Source organism: Hippoglossus stenolepis, chromosome 23 (assembly GCF_022539355.2).
Source record: "Hippoglossus stenolepis isolate QCI-W04-F060 chromosome 23, HSTE1.2, whole genome shotgun sequence".
In the NCBI taxonomy this organism is placed as follows: Eukaryota; Metazoa; Chordata; class Actinopteri; order Pleuronectiformes; family Pleuronectidae; genus Hippoglossus; species Hippoglossus stenolepis.
In genome coordinates this window covers 16,096,141-16,115,976 of record NC_061505.1, presented here as the reverse complement: position 1 = coordinate 16,115,976, position 19,836 = coordinate 16,096,141, and the positions used below count along the sequence as shown (strand labels likewise).

Sequence of the window (19,836 nt, the reverse complement as noted above, 5' to 3'; positions counted from 1 at the left end):
TTGGGCTGGGCTCCTCCTGAAGTCTGCTACCATCTCTACAGTTTTCGAAGCGTTCAGCTCCAGGAAGTTCTGGCTGCACCAGGAAGCCAGGCTGTCAACTTCCTCTCTGTAGGCGGCCTCGTCCCCATTGGAGATTAATCCAATTAGGGTTGTGTCGTCTGCAAACTTCAGGAGTTTGACAGAGGGGTGGCTGGAGATGCAGTTGTTGGTGTAGAGGGAGAGCACACAACCTTGTGGGGCTCCAGTGCTGATGGTCGGGGCTCAGAGACAAGCTTGCCCAGCCTCCGCCTGCTCCTGTCTGTCAGGAAGTCAGTGATCCACCTGCAGGTGGGCTCAGGCACGCTCAGCTGTGTCAACTTGTCTCGGAGAAGAGCTGGGGCGATAGTGTTGAATGCGGAGCTGAAGTCCACAAACAGGATCCTGGCGTAGGTGCCGGGGAGTCGAGGTGCTGGAGGATGAAGTGGAGTCCCATGTTGACTGCGTCGTCTACAGACCTGTTGGCTCTGTAGGCAAACTGCAGTGGGTCGAGGAGGTGGTTGGTTATGGCCTTGAGGTGGGTCAGCGAGGCGCTCAAAGGTCTTCATTACTACAGAGGTCAGGGCGACTGGTCTGTAGTCATTAAGGTCTGTGATCCTCTGCTTTTGGGGACGGGATGATGGTGGATGTTTTGAAGCAGGCAGGTACCACGCATTCAGCCAGTGAGGTGTTGAAGATGTCCGTGAACACTGGAGACAGCTGGTCCGCACAGTACCTTAGTGTGGACGGGAGACAGCGTCTGGTCCAGCTGCCTTGCGGGGGTTCAGTCTCTTCAGTAGTTTGTTGACATCTCTCTCCTGAATGGAGAGAGGTGTGATGGGGAGGGGGCAGTCTGGGACCATTTTGTGTGTGTGTGGGGGCTGGGAAGAAGAGGTGTGATAGCTGTGGGGGGGGGTTCGGAATGTGGGGTAGGGTTAGAACGGGTCCATTGTCTGTCGAATCTGCAGTAGAAGTCATTCAGGTCGTTTGCAAGTTGAAGGTCTTCCACAGAGTGGGGGGGATTTGGTTTTGCAGCCGGTGATCACCTGAAGGCCTTTCCAGACTGACGAGGAGTCGTTGGCTGCAAATTGTTGTTCCAGCTTCTTGGAATACTGTCGTTTGGCCTCCTTAATCTCCTTGCCAAACGAGTATTTAGCCAGTCTGAACCTATCCTTGTCCCCAGTCTTGAAGGCCACCTCTTTCTCCAAACGAAGCTGTTTGAGTTTTGCTGTGAACCAGGGCTTGTCGTTGTTGTAACTCACCCTGGTGTGTGTTGGAATGCATCTTTCCTCACAGAAGCTGATGTATGACGTCACAGCATCTGTAAATTCGTCCAGGCTGTTGGAAGAAGTTTTAAAAATGTCCCAGTCTGTGTTGTCCAGGCAGTCACGCAGCTCCTCCACAGCTTCTCTGCTGCTCCAGTTCTTAGATCTCAGCAGAGCAGGTTTAGAAAGTTTGAGTTTCTGTCTGTAAGCCGGGATCAGATGAATAAGAGCGTGGTCGGATAGACCCAGAGCAGCGCGGGAAACTGCATGATAAGCCCTGCTGATGGTACTGTAGCAGTGGTCCAGAGTATTCTCCCCCCTGTAAAAAGGTACTGCAGAGTACCGATGAGAAGAAATAAGAGAGAAAACAAAAGCTGAAACAAAACTATCTTCAAGAATGAGATTCTCAAGTAAAACAAAAAAGGAACATTTTTAGATTTTACTGTGGGATAAATGCTTTTCCGTGGACTACATTTTTGTCAGGGAGTTTTGTGCTAATTAATTGCCACATCCAAGATGTAAGAGCTCAAATTGAATGTAATTATATTGGAACAACTATTTACATTCGTGGATTGTTTGTTTGCTTAATAGCTCCACGAGTGTTGATACATCTCATTTGACTAAATATTTACTGATCAGTTATAAGCCATTATCAAGAACAAGTCCCTGTGACATGGACCCTGGCCAAGTCAGACGACGTATTTCTTTGAGACAGCTACAGTCTATCACAACCAAAATTAATTCTACAAAGTAATTGATAATCTATTTGTTGTTACGTCGTACTACAAAAACTACACACTTGGTTATAATAACAGTAAAGGACATGGTAACCCAGAAGTGACCTTACTAACGGATAGAAACGGATCTATAAAAGATGAATAGATCATGTATTAACTTTTTACCTAAGGCTCCCTGACTAGGTGGTTGAACAATAACGTTGACACAAGGGTCACTGTTCGTTTTGTAAACTTTAGAGGGCGCTACTTAAGAAAACGACTCCATTACTCTGTTGTGTGTTTTTTTTGTCATCACACTAACGGCAGAAGTACACTTCCTTTTACCGATTCCAGAACAAAAGTCCAGTGGACGCCCCCATATCTGCGCGATGGCTTGACGCGACGGTGCTTTTGTTTTGAAGACAGGTTCCTGGTGCATCCGGTGTTACTCGCGCTGGCTCGGACAAAGCTAACTACTGTCTATCAGCATCACCCAAACATTAGCTCCCCGAGTAGCTTTGTGGCTAAACTCCCCACAAACTCAAATAACCTATGAGTCGCAAAAGAAACTGCAGTTTCGCTGAAACGAGCCTGTCTCCTCCACCCCACGGCGCCCTCATGGAACCTTCCGGGTCAGCGAGCCGAGCCGACGGCGATTTCCTGGAGCTGGAGCCCGACGAAGAGCTGCTCTTTTCGGTCAACGACATCACCGAGCACCTCGGCAGGAATATCACCTTGGTGCTGGAAACAGCGCTCTCCGAGATCCGGAAGATGGTCAGCATCAGGATACGGGTCCTGAAAATGGAACTGCGCGAGAAAACGGAAGAGATCGACGTGCTGAAGGCGAGACTGGACACCGTCCAGAGGGATGGCAGGGACCATTTCCCCAGCGCGGCGACCGCGGAGCCGTCCGCCGAGTCCGGCCACAGGAAGCCGAACAACGCCGACCCGAGGAGAGTCAAAGGCGTCATGACCGCCGTGAAGAAAGAGAATATCGATGCCATCTGTGACTATCTGATGAAAGACAAGAACTCGAGAGGTGGCACCGAAATGGACGGAGACCAGAGCAGCCAGACCAGTGGGGAGAGGGAGGCTCGACCGGAGCAGGACCCGCACCCTCTCGCCCTGTGGCCTGACAGTGGGATGGCTGGCCCCGGCTCCGGCCACGGGGACTCCGAGTCCACCACGGATGACATATTCAGCATGCTTCCCTCTGGCAGCAAGCGGATGTATGATTACGAGTGGATAACACCAATCGAGTATTCCTCAGACCTGAAAGGTAAATTGTACTGGGTGATGCGGTGGGTGAGTCTTCAGGTGTCCTTTGGGGGGACACTTCTGAAGACATGCCGTTGCGTAGCCCTTATGAAAAAGACCTATGTGCACATCAGAACGGATGATGGGTGAGGAAGATCAGAATAAACCAATTCTGCAAACTCTTACAGGGATAGTTCACCCAAAAAATGAAAAGTCCCTCAATGATCTAGTCACCACTATGTTGCGATGTGGGGGGGGGGGTGATCTATCCCTTTAAGTAATGGCATAACATGTAAAGTTGAAAAACTTTTCATTTACAGGAGTTAGCAGAAGTACCTGTGCAAATATGTCCCCACTTCCTCCCACTGTACACAAATGAAGCCACACGTATTATGTCATGTCACCTGGAGCTAGAGTCTGCCCAGCAGCAAAGCCTGGGATGGACCTGCTGTATAGTAACCATGCACGTACATCCACCTGACCAATAAGACAAGCCAATTTCAGCTGTCAATTATGAACAGTCACAATTCAGTTTTCGAGCATCAAATAAGTAATTATTCTGCAGGAGGGAACCGACTGTTCTGTTGTGTGAAGGAATCCTGCACATGCAGGTAATGGACATGGAGTCTATTTTCTTTCTTTTCTAAGTAGAGAATGAGATGTTGTGTAATGTTTCAACTAGCGTGACAACTGAAAGGCAGAATGAGACAACGATAAATCCATACAGTGAAGAAATCTGAAAGTGTCTTGTGTGGCAACTCTTTACACACTATATTGACTTGTGCCATAAACACATAAACACATGACAAAAGACTGGTAAAAACAGAATTAATAAGAAAATTATGTTAGGGTTGGGCACCAAAACCTGCTATTGAACAGGCCTCAGGACTAAGCACTAGGGCTACATGCATTCTTAATAATTGAAGCATCGTTTTAAAACCAAAACAATCTTTGTCGAGGCAATGTCATAACTGTAAAGACCCAATCAACAACTAGTTGTTGAGTGTCTACGTCACTGTTTCCAAACATCTCTGTTTCTGTGCATCCAGACTAAAAACAAGGTTGGAAAATATTGTTTTCTTGACCACATCCACGCCGTTTAACGAAAAGCCCTAAAGCTTAACAGTGTAGAAATCACAATTGAACAATTGAAGCTAAATGAATGTGCTGAACTGGATGTGATCCTATCTTTCGGGCAGAGAGCAGTGTAGAAGATCTAACGTTTTGCACAGGGTGTGAAATTCAGATGTATGTAGAGGACAATGTTCTTCACGTCCACTAGTGCAGTGCCCGTTCTAAACATGTCTGTTTGGAGTGAAGTGCTGTCTTTGCATGTAATAATGCGCTGGGGCCTACATCTGAATTATTCCTTGGCATTAGCGAGCGCCGTTCAAACAGTTCTACAATATACTGTCACTTTGTATTGTTTGCATGCTGGACCAATGCTAATAATGTAATCTTACCATCCCTTCTCTTAATAGACTATAAAGAGCTCCACAAGGGGACACTTGCACATCAACTTCCATGTTGTATGCTAAATATAGTAACCTTGGTACAACTTTCCCCAGTAGACGATTCAAGTTTTATGTTATCATATTTTTTTGCAGTTATGAAGGACCCTGATTGTGATAACACCCTGACTGGCGAGACGGATGATGATGATGATGATGAAGAAGATGAGACGTCGAGGAGGGAGGGGGATGGACTTGACCAGGCCCAGGTTCCGCTCTCGCATGTCCAGCCCTCTGACTTTACTGTTGAACCCCTGAGCTCTTCAGGGGATGGAGGTAGTCCCCTGGAAGGCAACACAGACAAGCCTGAGGCAGGTGGGTAAGAATGGGTATAAAGAAAATGAAACAAAAAAAACAAAAAAAAGACTAGAAATGTAAATGGTGGATTGATGTTGGTGGGAACAAGGGCTGGATGAATGACTGTACCACTCTGGTGGTGTAGTGGTCCCTGGAGAAGTGGGTATGCGCTTAATAATAAATGTTTTTTAGGCAAAGAGTACATGTAAGACTACTCTAAAAACACTAAATTTAGTTTACTAAACCCTCGTGTTGTTCCTGGGTCGGATTGACCCAGAGTGTGCGTGCGTGCGTGCGTGCGTGCGTGCGTGCGATCATCCGCAAGCCCTGGCCGGTCAGGGTTAGGGTTAGGGTGACCCACGGATTTTCATTCTCGATTTTCCTGGGGGTCATTTAGACCCACAGAGAGGCCGGTGTGTTTTTCTCCCGAGAACACAATTGGAATCAGCTGTATTGTCGAGCAAATTGAGCAATTCCCCACCCCCAACGTGTGTGCGCGTGTATAGGGATATTTAGATTACTAACAATAAATCCGGTACAAGTCAGGACACGTCCTCTCCTCTCCTCCTCCTCCTCTTCTTCTCCCCAGGCCGGTGTCCTTTCCGACAGTACATGCCCAGCAAGCCGGCGAAATACGGGATCAAGTCGTGGGTGGTCTGCGACGCCAAATCCAGCTACGCTCGGAAGATGCAAGTCTACACCGGAAAGCCGAGTGGCGGACGCATCCCCCGCACGGAAGCGTCCGCCGCGGTTGTGAAGACTGTGAAAGCCGCCGCCGCCGCGCGGAGAGCTCTTGACCACGACCACGACCACGACCACGACGATGACGACACTCGACCTGAGCGTCCGGCCGCCCCTCTAGCCCTAGCCCTACAGCGACCCGTGCGTCCGGCCGCCCCTCTAGCCCTAGCCCTACAACAACAACCCGAGCGTCCGGCCTCCTCCCTAGCCCTAGTCGCCGCCGCAGCAGCCCCGCTCGGGGCGAGTAAGAGGAAGAGGTGTCAGATATGCCCCACGAAAAAGGACTGTAAAACTCACACCGTGTGCCGCGGGTGTAACAGATACATCTGCAAGGGCTGCTCACTTGTCTATTGCCCTACGTGTGCGTGCTAATATGTGGTGGGCTATGTGAGGGGGGGGTTAGGGTCCACAGTCCAAGCAGGAGGAGGAGGAGGAGGAGGAGGAGGAGGAGGAGGAGGAGTGGGGACAACACAACAAGGGTTAGTTAAATCAGTACCCAAACGCTCACAGCCAACAGCCGGGGGAAGCAGGGACAACACAAGGGTTAAAGATGGGCCACTAGTATTTGTACATTGTCACTTAATTTCTGATGCAGATGCAGATTTTGCATCAATACTGGACCACAGACTTTAGGATGAGGCAACTACATGATTATACATTTTGAGTCAAGAAAGTTTAGTCTATGGGCCACTAGATTCTTTTGTAAACTGTTACTTGGAACAGCTGATTTGCAACAGGTAGTGTAGGCCAAAGTGTGCCACCATTATTATATTAACATTATTTGTCAAGGGACAGTTTAAATATTAAAGTTTTGCCAATATTACTATGTAAATAACTCCAATGCATTTTGCATTCACGCTCTGCATGTCAATTTATTTCACCAATAAGATGGAGCCCTGCTGCCCTAGAAAAAATTTGGGAACACTTACTCGTCACAGTATAACAGCAAGTCGGTCAAATTCCAGGGATCTGAAATCCCGCTACAGTTTAATTAGTTTGAAATGACACCACAAAATGAATAAACTTAGTCAATGTATGGAGAGCTGTTGGAGATGGTGGGGGCGCACTCAGTTTGGCTGGATGGGTTTGGTGCACAAATCTGTGATTCATCAATATGCTCTTACCTAAATTTATTCCCAGTACGAACAAATTTAGATCTTTCTCAGACCACGCATACCCACAAGTGATGAAGGACCAGCTGTCCTGGAAAATGTAAACACACACCCTATTAACTAAATGCATAGTATATTAAAACTCAAAAAAAAAGTCTTATATAGAATAGACAGATAGATGTTAAATAGACAACAATAATTAAATTTACTAATGCATTGACCAAATGTATTAAATAACCATGACATTGACGCATCATCATTCATTGTCATAATTCAAATCTTCAACTATACCAGTTGAGATAGTATATTTAGTTTACAATAGAGTATATACGAATTTGTATATTGAAATGTAACAGAGAATCAAACAAACACAAAGTAAACATCAGTCCTGTACGTGTCCTAATAACTTAAAACAGACTCCAACGGAGACACAGGACGACTGGACCTTTAATGTGCGTCTGTCCTGCAGCAGCGGTGTTATCATTATTCAGCGGAGTCCATGTCGCCATGCATCTAAGAGAAATGTCCACTCTGGAGGACACACTACAGAGAAGTGTCCACCTCCGACACAATTGTTTCAATTTCTGCAGTAAAATTATTTTTCTGTCTACTCTATGGGGTCTAGTTTAGCAGTGAAACCAAAGCATTTGTTTATTTATCGTCATCCCAGTTTTCAACAAAGTTATCACATATTGCATGTTTTCCTAATATCTTGCAGACCTAAATGGCTTTTTAAATGAATGCTGCATATTGACCAGCTAGCATAAATAGCCAGGAGCCTGTAGTAGGACCTGGGCTGGACCCAAAGTGTATTCTTTTTGTGAAACAAGTTATTGGCATCTCTTGCTCATGTGCATTGTGGCAGATATGATGAATTGCACATTGCGCAACAACGGATCTGAGTGTGTGTTTTGAAGTTATGATAACTTCCTGTGTCATTGCGAAACACAAACCTTCAATGCCAAGCCACAAGTCAGGCTATTCGATGTGGACAAATTCTTTTAAAGGTTTTTGATCATGCAAGTGCCTACATCGCACACAGTGATTTTTTTTTAAGTCGATATCATATAAGCTGTAGGGGGATTTGTTAAAATGCAACTTGTGGACATTGCAAAACAAATCATAAATTCAAAATGGCCAAATTCCTGTTGAGTGTAGCCAAAGAGGCTTTGTACATCTACATCTGACACATATGCTTACTGATTTTCATGACTATCGGCAACATGTGCTACGGGTGCTGATTCGTTTAAAAGTTATAGGGGGTGCTATTGAGCTATTTTGCCATTCCCAAAATGTACTTGAATATTTATTTATACTTCTTACTTGAACCCTGGTACACTGGCTGTATGCTTCTCGTGCTGCGCGCGGCAGGTGAACTGAGCGATCAGGTCCTAATAAGGACCCAGTAAACCTTTTGTTGCCCCTGTTTGATACACCGGCTCATTCATGTTAACAAGCTCTGCTCCTCTCATCTCTGTTTCACTGTCTGTGTCTCTCTGTGAGTGTGGGAGGGGCCCAGGCCCTGTGTGTGTGTGTGTGTGTGTGTGAGTGTAAAGTAAACTCCACCTCGCTCAGACACAGAGGAGATTGGATGAGAGGAGCGACACAGCTCGCTAAAATGTTGGTGTTATTCTTAATTAAAATGGGGTCACTCAGGAAAAGGCATGACATTTGTATTCCTTCTTTGTATGAATAGATATTGGATCAATTAAAAGATCAATTTTAATCAGAGAACCGCGGGACTGTTGCTCAGGATGATCAGAGTGATCTTTTCTTTAAAGATCACTCTGTTAAAGACAAAAGACATCCCACGCAGAATGGTCCCTTACCCCGCGTTGTAATGATTTGCCTTGCATTACTCTATCTCTCTCTCTCACACTCACACACACACACACGGTATGGCCTGTATGATGATGATTTGAAAAATGTGTTAGTTATAAAGTTTAGCTGCACTGTCCCCAAACACAGTTCAACAGACAGTGTATTCAATACCAGCGTCTTTTACTACATTTTAAATGTTACAATATTGAATAAAATGTTTTAAAAAACATTCTCCATTGGATTCAAATCAGAAAAACTTTAGCAGATTATAGTTCTCACTTTTTTCTTCACTTTTTGAACACTGTGATTGGTGCAGTGTATTGGATCACTTTGACGTTGTACTATGTGTTCTGTATTTTGTTTCTGTAGCCTACCTAACCTGTGTTATTTGAATTATAAATAAGTTAAAATACTCTGCACTCTGATTTCAGGTCAACAGTTCACCAGTCACACCTACATCTGCTCTCTATGTGGAACCTTCTGCCCTGATTCTATGTTCCTGGAAGAACATATTAAGCTGATACACTCAGACTCTGCTGGTGCCCAGACTCTTCAGGCCCTGCAGTCCACCTCCTCCGCAGTACCCACCATGGGGAGCAGCAGCAGTGACTCCATGAGGAGTGAAAAAGAGCCGCACGAAGATGGCACAGGACCAGGAGCTGGTGTCAGCATCAGTCGGGGAGGAGGGCTTGTGAAAAAGGAGATTAAAATTGAGGGGGGTTATGAGTGTGGGGACTGTGGCCGCCATTTTAACTACCTTGGCAACCTGCGACAACACCAACGTATTCATACCGGCGAAAAGCCCTTCATGTGTCCAGAATGTGGGGAGAGATTCCGGCACGCAGCCCGGTTAAAAAGCCACAGGCTGGTGCACAGTGGTGCCCAGAGCCCCTTCCCCTGCCCTCAGTGTGGCAAAGGTTTCTCAGTGCTGTCTGGACTCAAAAGACACCAACGGGTCCACACTGGTGAGAGCCCATACGCTTGTCCTCAGTGCGGCCGCCGCTTTAAGGAGCTTGGGAACCTGTACACTCATCAGAGGATCCACAGTGGGGCCACACCTTACTGTTGCCAGCAGTGTGGACGCAGCTTCCGCCACCTGGGTACCTACAAGAGCCACCGCTGCACCCCGGCACAGTAAGCAGAAATTGAACGGACATGGTGCTGGTTCTGAGGGTTGTGTCTTCATTGTGTGGCTGTCTGTCGTCACTGTGGGAGGTACTGGTCATGTGGAGAACAGGGCTGAATTTTCTGGGATGCTGCCCAGGCTTTAGTGTTCCGTCCTTGTTCATTCAAGGCATTTTACCTCAGTCCTCAAGAAATGCTGTCATTGAGCTTGAAGGTTTATTTCAGACTTTGGAAACAGCAGTTTTAGTCTGAACTCAGAGTTATACTTACTTGTAGCAAAGCTTTCAGTGGTCTCACACACAGGGATGTACACTATGGATTTAATTCAACTTTTACCAATAACCGATAATTACCCGCTTTTCGTGGCCGATACAATAACCGATCTCACATTTTTGTATATTTAAAAAGATACACACTCCTCTGCGTGCAGTGTTTCTCATGTTGAAGACTTCATCCAGCCACTGAGCCACTTAACTCAGAGGTCCATATGGCCACCATAGAACTTATGTTGGTGTTGATCAGACTAAGAATGTGTGTGGTGACCACATCGTACAGGGTAGAGTTCCTCATGGGTCCAAAATTTTGTGCCCGAACCCGAAAAGACCCAGAAATGTTCTACCAGAAACCAAGCAGGGAGAGTCAGACCCCATAGGCATAGATTTCACATCTGATGGCTTTAACAAGTTAATTCACAAGGTGTCATAACCAAACTTTGTGTCTTACCCAATGGAACGTTAGCAGCCTTCTCCACTGTGCCTGGCTGTGAAAGCATATGATCCATCCTCTAAGATAGTTTTTGAAATACATCCAGGTTTTCTGTTATTCCCCTTGCACACACACACACACACACACACACACACACACACACACACACACAGACACACAGACACACAAGGCTCTGAACCCGTTTGGTGGGCCTGTGAAGACCTCTGGTGCAGGGCAGGTAGGAACATGTCACAAATGCACTGTTAGCTGGCAAAACTCAGTCTTCTCCCACTGAAAAGGTCTGGTCATCGTACAGGCGATAAATGATGTGATTTTGTTGGTTGCTTTATCTTTTGTCTCTAGTTAACTTCTTGCAGTTTTCAAATGCTTGTCGAATGAACAAATCTGATAGTTAATTATTTTTCACCTTAACGGCTGCTTCTTATTCCTTTTCTTTCACCTTTCAGCCGATTTAGGAGATTTGTTACATTTAAACTTGCAATCTTTTGCCCTCCTCTCGGGAATCCAGTATAGTGCATTGCTGCCACCTGCTGGCCTAGTTATGTTATTGCAATTGTTATTACAATAATGTAAAAGAACATATATTTCCCTTTATTGGCCGGAAATAAATCAGCCCAGATAAACATGCAGCCCTAATCAAACACTCCTCAGCAACTGATGGAGTTTGCTCAGTTGTCAGAGAATTTGCTTTCAGTCTTCATATCCTTGTGTATGCCAACACTGTTGAAAAGCCTTACATGTGCTTAGGAAAATGCAAAGTATGACACTCGTACTTCTGTTACAGACTAAACAAACTTCATTTGTTGATGGAGATTATTTTATATGGATGAAATCTGTAGAGCAAGCCAGTAAACTTTAGATGAAATAATCAGGTTGTAAGATATATTTATAATGAAAATCTTCTAGGTCTCTGACCCACAAAGAAGAGAATCCCTTTCTTTTAGACCAGACTGCATCAGTAAAGAGCACATTTCCTATATGTTGCATTTACCTCAAAGGATAATTCCTGTTCATTACAATTGTGCTAAGCGAGAGTGCTTTACTTTGGAACGGGTAAAGGAAGTATTGCAACTATTTATGTTTATGACATATTCTACAGATAGACACTGAAACTGTGGCAAAATATAATTTTCACTGTCTATTTGGCTGTGAACCACACGTGGGGGAAAATAGGCAAAACTCCAACTCTTAAGAAGAGCGGCTATGTGAGAAAACCCCCTCAGTCAAGGTTAGGCTCTGTTTGCTAGTTCACCAGTTCATTTATCAAACAAAAGATTGGTAGTGTTTCAAACTTTTTAATCCAAAAATAATTCAATACGTTTTAGAATGAATTTGTTGTTTTGTTGTTTTTTTGCCTTATATCTCTTTTTTTGCTGCGAGAAAACAGACTTCGAACTTTTAGCCTCGAACAACTTAGATGAGTAACCACCACCACAGGCTCATCACCACATAATGACTAATGCTTTTCTTAAATTGGTAAAGGAACAAGATTCACTCAGCCTCTCCCTCTCGCTCGCGCCAACACACACTCACATACACACCCACACAGACACACACATACACACAGACACAAACATTGTAATTGAAAACATCTATACATGCAGACTGGGTTAAATAACATGATTTGGTCTTTGTGAACACAACTGGCGTATATAATTACTTGCGCATAGAATGGGGGGGGGATACGATCACAAGTGGCCACAGGAGACACATTCGGGACAGATTTAAATGCCAGGTGTGAACAGACAAACTCAAGAGCTGTCCACTTGTGATTAACTCTCAGGACAGCACTTCCATGACCTTGAGAGGTTATATTTGTGAGTTCAATGTTATCATGACTGATGGAAGCAATGGCCAGGACTACACCCACTGGATTACCAATCTGAGATGCTGTTTTTCACAGCCCGCTCATAGAAAAACACATTGTCAAACGTTATCAGACTTTGGTATGATCGGAATTCCACAGTGCAATTGACTAAACAAGACAGCTTGGTTAAAAAACGACAGCATTTAAACAGATGTATGTATGGCTCCATGTATTGATTTGCACCTTGATCCATTTAGTCTCTAGTGCACCCTGTCACCCTCGATTTGTGGAGAAGGATGGATCTTTTAGAGTAGTAGTGGGACAGCATCCCCCACATGTGGACCATTTGTGTAACTGCAACAAAAGATTCTCTTCTGGCTCATACGGTACTGCTAATTGTCTTTCATCCTGATACTGTTTGGTGCTATGTGTAGAGCAGGAAGTTTATCATCATTTTTAAAAAAGTATTATCTGATGTTACAGACTATATACTGGATATTTTATATGTTTGCTTGTATGACAACTAAAAATACTGCGATTGGAAAAAAAAACATACTTGAAGGAAATTGAATCCAAAGTATCTGGTGGGTTTAATCATTTGATCTCATTCTGTGGAAGCCCATTAGAAAAATGACCAATTTTACTCAAGCTTGTCTGTAAAATTGAGTTTCTTAGCACTATGGGGAAGACTAAAAAAAATTAATGAATAAAAAAACTTATTCAAACCTGTGGAAGCTAAAAGCCAACCATTGACAATCTGCTTTCTTTTCTAAACTGTTGTCCTAAACTCATGAATGGAAGTGTGAATTGTTTTTTTTACCAAAAGAAAATAAAAACAATAAAACAAAGCATTATGTGTGTACTCTTCAGTGTGAGTGTTTATGTGTGTGTGTGTTCAAGTAACACTTGGTAACACCCTGTGCGGTTTAAAAGGAATTGGGACAAAGATGAACTGACTGGATTTTGGTGGTCGAAGGTCAGGGTCACTGTGCACTCACAGAATGATGTTTTTGGACTTTTGAACACAGCGTCTCAGGAACACCTCGATGGAATTTCTTCAAATTTGACACAAACAATGACGCACTTGAAGTCAAAGGTAAAGTGATTATATTGTCAGTGGTCAAAGGTCGCAGTGGTCTTGTGACTTGCAAATGTGATACATCAGGAGCACACAAAGGGAATTGCGTTACATTTGGCACAAACGTTCACTGTGACTCAAAGAGGAACTGACAAGAATTTGGGTGGCCAAAGGTCCAAAATCTGTTTTGCCTTGTGAACTGAATTATCTTAAGAATGTCTAGAACGAACCCTTTTAAATTCGGCACAAATATTCACAGAATTACAGATCAATTGATTCGAATTTGATGGTTAAAGGTAAAGGTCATGGGGGCCTCACAAAACGTGTTTTTGGCCTCTTGAACATGAAATCTCGAGCATGTCTTTAGGGAATTTCTTCACATTTTCACCAGTAGTCACGTGGGCTTCAGTGGATTTCAGTGGTTAAAGGTCATGGTGACCTCATATCTGTCTGTAAAAAGCACTGGGGGGGTGGAGGCATACAATCACAGCATTGTAAATCGAGTAAGAGACTGTTTAATAGAGGTTTATCGAAGAAAAATAACTCAGCTCACCAATGACTGGATAAGATCTGTAAACTGAGCGCTGTAGAAGGAATGACAATGCTGAATATAGGTCAGAAGGGGAGGGAGACGGAAAGAGACAAAGAAGAGAGCGAGAGAGAGACCCCCTCTGAGAGCCAGAACCTGGTTTTGATCAGCACATTCCATTAGTCAGTGCACTCACAATACATCCTGACTGTGTTCAGAAGCTGGTGGTCTTTTCTGGAAAAGAAAAAAGAAAAACTCTTGTCTCTCCACCCAAATTCATTACTTCACTGTTCTGAGGAGGTGAGAGCAAATGGCTCGTGGTTTTCTTTAAAACACCAGGGCCTAGAAAAAGGGGTGAATGAAAGGAAAATAACTTTCAACACAATGTGCTTCAAATGTTCAAATGGCAGACACATCACCGCAATCCACAAACCCCCATATAATATGATGACAAATACATTTTATCTTGTTGTCTACTCACTAGTAATCGTTGAGTATTTAAAAGCAACTTAATGGTCTTTATAAACAGCTGGTAATTGTGTTTATATGATGAAAAAACATCCTCTAATCACTGAAGGGTCTCTAAAAGGAAGTGCAACGTTTGTTTCCACAGTCAATAATTTCACACAGAGTCCCTGTCATACCTTTTAATTCAAGATTGCTTCACATAATAATATAAAAACGTAACAATATACATTAGATGTTTCTTATATTTCACAGTCTATCACAAAATATTTTCTGTCTGAATCTGTAATGGCACTAAATGTAAATTACGTATTATAAGTATGTGCTTAGATTTCTTTCATTTGGGCTTTTCCCACTTTGTTTAATTCAAATGAAACACCTTCAAATCCAACCGGCACTTCTACTTACAGTTTTGTAATCTGGGATCTGAAATTGTCAACTTGAATTTTCACCATAAATTGTAAAACATTTTGCAAAAAGAAGTTTCAGAAGAAACTACAGAGTTTCAGACTGACTATAGTCTCACAGCTGGACATGATCGACAGCAACAATTAAAACATTTAAAGGCTCGGCAAAGACACAGGCTTCTTCTGTTAATGAAGTAGGGTTATGAAAGGTGATCGATGGCTATTCTAATATCATCGCTAATATTGGCTACCAGCTCCCACAACATTCCTTGTGCAATGTGAGCATCTGTTCTTCAAGTTATATTTTAAAAAAAAAGTCTGAATAGGAATAGGTGCTGTTAAACTGGACATCAGTTGGGAAAATATTACCACATGTAGACAGACATTCCTTTGTATTTCACTAGGTTTATGGGGTCCATAAACTGTGTCATTTATTTATTACAATTGTTGAAAAAAAATTGGACAAGTATGATCTTAATATAAATACAACAGAACCACAATACACAAAGATGGTTTCAGTCTCTCATGAAGTATTCAACACAGTGATTTCCAAATGATTGTTTTCCCAGCAATATCATGTGGCGACAGAATGTCTTTTTTTCTTGAAGGGATATTTGCCGAGAGTTTCCTCTTCCCCATGGCTGATGTGAGCAGTTGGGAGTAACAGATGTCGACAGGGATATGCAAATGAAATTAACTGAGCCTGAGGATTTTGAATGAAACGGACCTTGTAGTCAAGTTTTGCTATGAAATGAACAAATGTCTACAAACAGTATCCCCAGATATTAGATATTTTTTTAACATAACAAGTAAAGATTGTATATTTTATGATACTACAGCACTGTCCAATGTTAAAACCTTCACGCAGATTTGACCACATAGAGAGTGTGTCCCGAAAGGTCAGTGGTTTTCAGTGTGTCTTCATTGCCTCTATCAGTTGATATTCAAGCGTAATATCTAAATGTGCTCAGAGTGGGCAGTTCCATAGTCAGAGAGGGTAAAAAAAAATTTGTTTGCCTTTTACCAGGTTCATTATTCCCTCCGGCTTAGCTCTGAAAAAGAGATCATTTATTTAAATGCTAGTTTCTCTCTTCTCTGTCTAAACACAGGTCTTGACCCCTACTGAGGGGTTAGGGGCTACCTGTGGATCATGAGCCCCTGAAATCCAGTGGTAGCAGTCCGTCACATTCTTACTGCGTGGCCGGAGAGCACAGTGAGTACAATAGACAATGACCAATGCCAGCATCACCAAAATGAGTATACAGATGGGCACCAGTAGTCCCACCAGGAGCCAAGTGCTGCTGGTTTTAGGCTCACTGTTTTCCGAGCCAGAATCCAGGGTGTCTCCGCTCTGGCCACCCCCACTCGAGGTTGGCTGGGAAGAGGTAAGCTGTGTGAGAACAGTTGGATCTTGGGAGTGTGTTATCTCCACATAGTCATTTTTCTCCTCCACCAACTCCTCCTCTGGGAACTGTTCTTCGTCTCCCTCATTGTGGTAGCTGGAATCCGTGGTCATGTTGTGGCTTGTGACTGAATCCTCTGGATTTCCTGCGTTATGGCTGGAAGTGGTGAGACTGGACCACCAATTCCCAGCTCCCTCAGAGATTGTAGAGGTGGGAAGGAAGGGAAGGGCTGTGGTGGTCTCCTTGTCATCTTCATATGAGTCTGGTTCAGTGCTAGTACTGGTTTCCGGTGGAGGTGTGGTCGAGATGGTGTTTGGAAAAACCTCCAGCTCAGACTGAGGATTCTGCCCCAACTCTAACCAATCAGCTCCATTAATTCCTATGTCTTTCTCATCATTCTCATCCCCCTGTGTCAAAAGGTCCACTGCAGAATAAAAGGGCAGTTCCTCCTGTGGAGCACTGGTGACCCAAATGACATCAGGGTTCAAAACTCTGGGTGGATCAGTCAGCCAGTTCAGAGATTGCTCCTCCTCTGGGGGCCAGTCAGTGTGGCTCTGCTGCAGATTCCATTCATAGTCCATGAGGTCCCATTCTGGCACAGGTTGGTGGGTGACCCAAGGAAAAGGAGAGGCATTGGCAGAATGGCCATCTCCTTCCCCTCTCTTCTGACATGACTGGTGATCAGACATGAGTTCATAACCTTCCTCACAGTAACACTCAAATCCACCGTCATAATTCACACACATCTGCTCACAGGTCCCAGCGATCTGGCACTCATCATTGTCCTGGCATCGTTTTGTGTCCTCAGGTACTGGGGAAAACCCCATATGGCAGTGGCAGATATGAGAGCCTGGAGTGTTCTCACAGGCATGTTCACATGGGTCATTTATACACTCATCTAGATCCTCACATCCACCCTCGTCATCTGGATGGTAACCATCCCGACATCGACATTCAAATGTCCCTGGAGCATTCTCACAAAGTTGTTCACAAGGACTCTGGAGGCACTCGTCTACATCCAGACAGCCACGTTCATCTGGTGCAAGCATGTATCCTTCAGGGCAGGCACAGCGATACCCATCTGAAAGGGGCAGGCACTCATACTCACAGGGGGTCCCTTGACAAACATCAGACATCTCACAGCTCTGCCCATCATCTCCGAGTTGATACTGATCCGCACACTCACAGTAGAAGTGTTCCCCAGCCGGCCTGCAGAAATGCTCACATCCACCATTATCCTGATCACACCAACTGTGTGATACAAGAGGATCAGAGCAAAGAGGGGAATCTCTTGACCACCCAACAGAGCCATCCTCCTTCAGCATACAGAAAACGGGCTGTTCCTCCTTGGTGCCTATGGGGCATGGCACAGTAGCAACAGATCCAAAGGGTACATGGGTTAGCAGTGTCCTTAGAAGGTTAAATGGTGTTGTGTAAAGGATATGGCCTCCACCTTCTGTCCATAAGGCTGGACACATTCCTTTATAGCCATAATGACAAAGATACCCATCTGCAGGGACTGAGCAAGGGCCATCCTGCCATTTAAAATTATCATTCTTCTCGTGAATGCTGTAGCCCATGACCACACAGCGTGGCACCATACATAAATCAGGGGAGTCCTCTTTCTGCCAGTTGGTATACTCTGTGTCCTGGTCACCAGTGGTCCAAGAGAAACCCCGCAGGGGGCGAGTAGTGGTACACTGGCGAGGCTGGCGCTGCAGGCCAATCCATACCTGGATCTTTGTGCGTGGGTGGCGCAAGTCCAGAGCTGAGAAAAGTATGGCAATAGTGGTGGCATCCTCTTTGCGTTTGATGGTGGCGAGATTGCCTCCTTTCTCTTTGCAGGCCCTCCATGAGTCCAGAAAGGTTTTACTTTGGAAGTAGACCACAAAGCAGCCATCAGCATTACAAAGTGCTTCATTCTCTCGCAGGTCTTGGCCCAGGACGGAAGAAACTCCAAAAAGCAAAGCCAGCAAGGAGGTTAGGAGAAGAGCAGCAGCACTGCTAACTAGGCAGCCCATTCTTTTTTTTTGACTTATCTCTCAGCCTAACGTCCCACACGCTTTATACTACCTAACTCTGGTTTCTCTCCTACTCCGCTTTGTTGTCTCTCTGAGTTTCACTCCCTTCATTTGAACTCAAATTTTTTACACTGCCTGCGTTCTTCACTCTATCCTGTTAAAACAGATCTGAGCTGGAGTTGAGTGCATGCAGATTGTCCCAGCATTTCACATAGCAGAGAGGGAGGGGAGAAATGGCAAGAAGCTAGAGGGAGTGATACATAGCAAGAAGGAGGGGAGCAAGGGAGGGAGTTGAGGAAAAGAATTGTATGTTTTTTAGAAGAGGTGGTGGTTGGGGGTTGGGGGGGTACTATGTGTATGTGTGGGTCTGAATGGGGGAGGTGCAGCAAACTATGCTTTTCTCTCTGTCATATGGTTTTCATAAGCGCTGTTCATGGACATAGTTTGGTACTCTGCTATTTATCTGCACAGACATATACACACTCACCCATATAGGGCCTACATGCAATTGTGGCACTGTGGCCCAGTCATTAGCCATGTTCTGGAACTGGCACTGTTGTAAAAAAGATGTGATTTTGGTAACATCTGTGTACAGATTCAAAACCCGAAAATTGTAAAATAAGAAGGGTGCTCGGAGAGTGCATATATCAACCTAGACTAGTGACCTATCGTGACATGTTAAAGAAAGCACTTGAGCATCTGGATCCGCTGTGTCATGCCCCTCCACACCACAAACATTAAGGGAAATCAGTTCAGTACCTTTTGAGTAACCCTTATGATGGACAGACAGGCAGACAAACAAAAAAAGAAATGACTATGTAAACATAGCCTCCTTGACAGAGGTAATGAGTAAGATCAGTGGAATAACACGACCATCATTTATTAAAATATCTTTTCAAGGGGCGGGGCTTAGCTGATCTTGGCTAATACTCTTTTAGAATTTGTCCAGTCATCATAAATCTTGGTAAATCTCTTCAGCATATGTTTGTGAATGGGCCTACCAAAGCACATTCAGCCTGACCCATAGGGGTGCCAATAATAGCAAAATGGTGTGCCTCGAATTTCCCAAAATTAGGTGTGCATGCTTTATTTGAATAGCGCCAAATCACAACATACATAAAATAATGTTTGGTGCAAGTGGGCGCAACCTGTCCCACGTTCGCTTGTAACACAGGAAGACACAAGCACTGAGTTTCCTTCACATCTGATGACGGGGACACAAATGATGGAACTTTGGTGCATATTTAATGAAATGCTACATATATTTAAATGATAAAATAACAGTGTGGTTGGTCTTACAGTCTTTAAATAGAACTTTAAACTATCTGAGGTGACTCTGTTCAACTTTCTCAAGCCTGAAACCTGCTAATTGCTTCTTGCAGATTGAATTCATAATGCTTGAGCTGCTTCCAAATTCCCAGTTGTTGCTATTGCTATTAACATCTACACCATATATCCACAAAATATAAATATACTATAATCATCACGTATTTCAATCTAATTTTACAGTGGTATTATCATTTTTCAGAGCTGCATTCCT

The 19,836-nt window shown here is 44.2% G+C and overlaps 2 protein-coding genes across 3 annotated transcripts; one reads left to right on the top strand and one right to left on the bottom strand.

Moving 5' to 3' along the window:
• The first annotated feature begins 2,422 nt into the window (after window positions 1–2,422).
• Window positions 2,423–13,242, top strand: znf16l (zinc finger protein 16 like). Of its 2 annotated transcripts, none has more exons than XM_047338968.1 (3): window positions 2,423–3,275; window positions 4,861–5,079; window positions 5,651–6,214. In XM_047338968.1, exons 1-3 carry the CDS (start codon window positions 2,549–2,551, stop codon window positions 6,172–6,174), a joined length of 1,470 nt encoding a protein of 489 aa, XP_047194924.1. In that variant the 5' UTR covers window positions 2,423–2,548; the 3' UTR covers window positions 6,175–6,214. The 2 variants fall into 2 exon arrangements, with proteins under 2 accessions (XP_047194924.1, XP_035005291.1); XM_035149400.2 differs by lacking the exon at window positions 5,651–6,214 and adding an exon at window positions 9,167–13,242 and having other exon boundaries at window positions 2,433–3,275.
• Window positions 13,243–14,632: 1,390 nt separating this feature from the next.
• cd248a (CD248 molecule, endosialin a) lies at window positions 14,633–18,532 on the bottom strand. The gene has a single exon (XM_035148990.2). The coding sequence runs from the start codon at window positions 18,294–18,296 to the stop codon at window positions 15,972–15,974; it is 2,325 nt and encodes a 774-aa protein (XP_035004881.1). The 5' UTR covers window positions 18,297–18,532; the 3' UTR covers window positions 14,633–15,971.
• Between the last annotated feature and the right edge of the window lie 1,304 nt (window positions 18,533–19,836).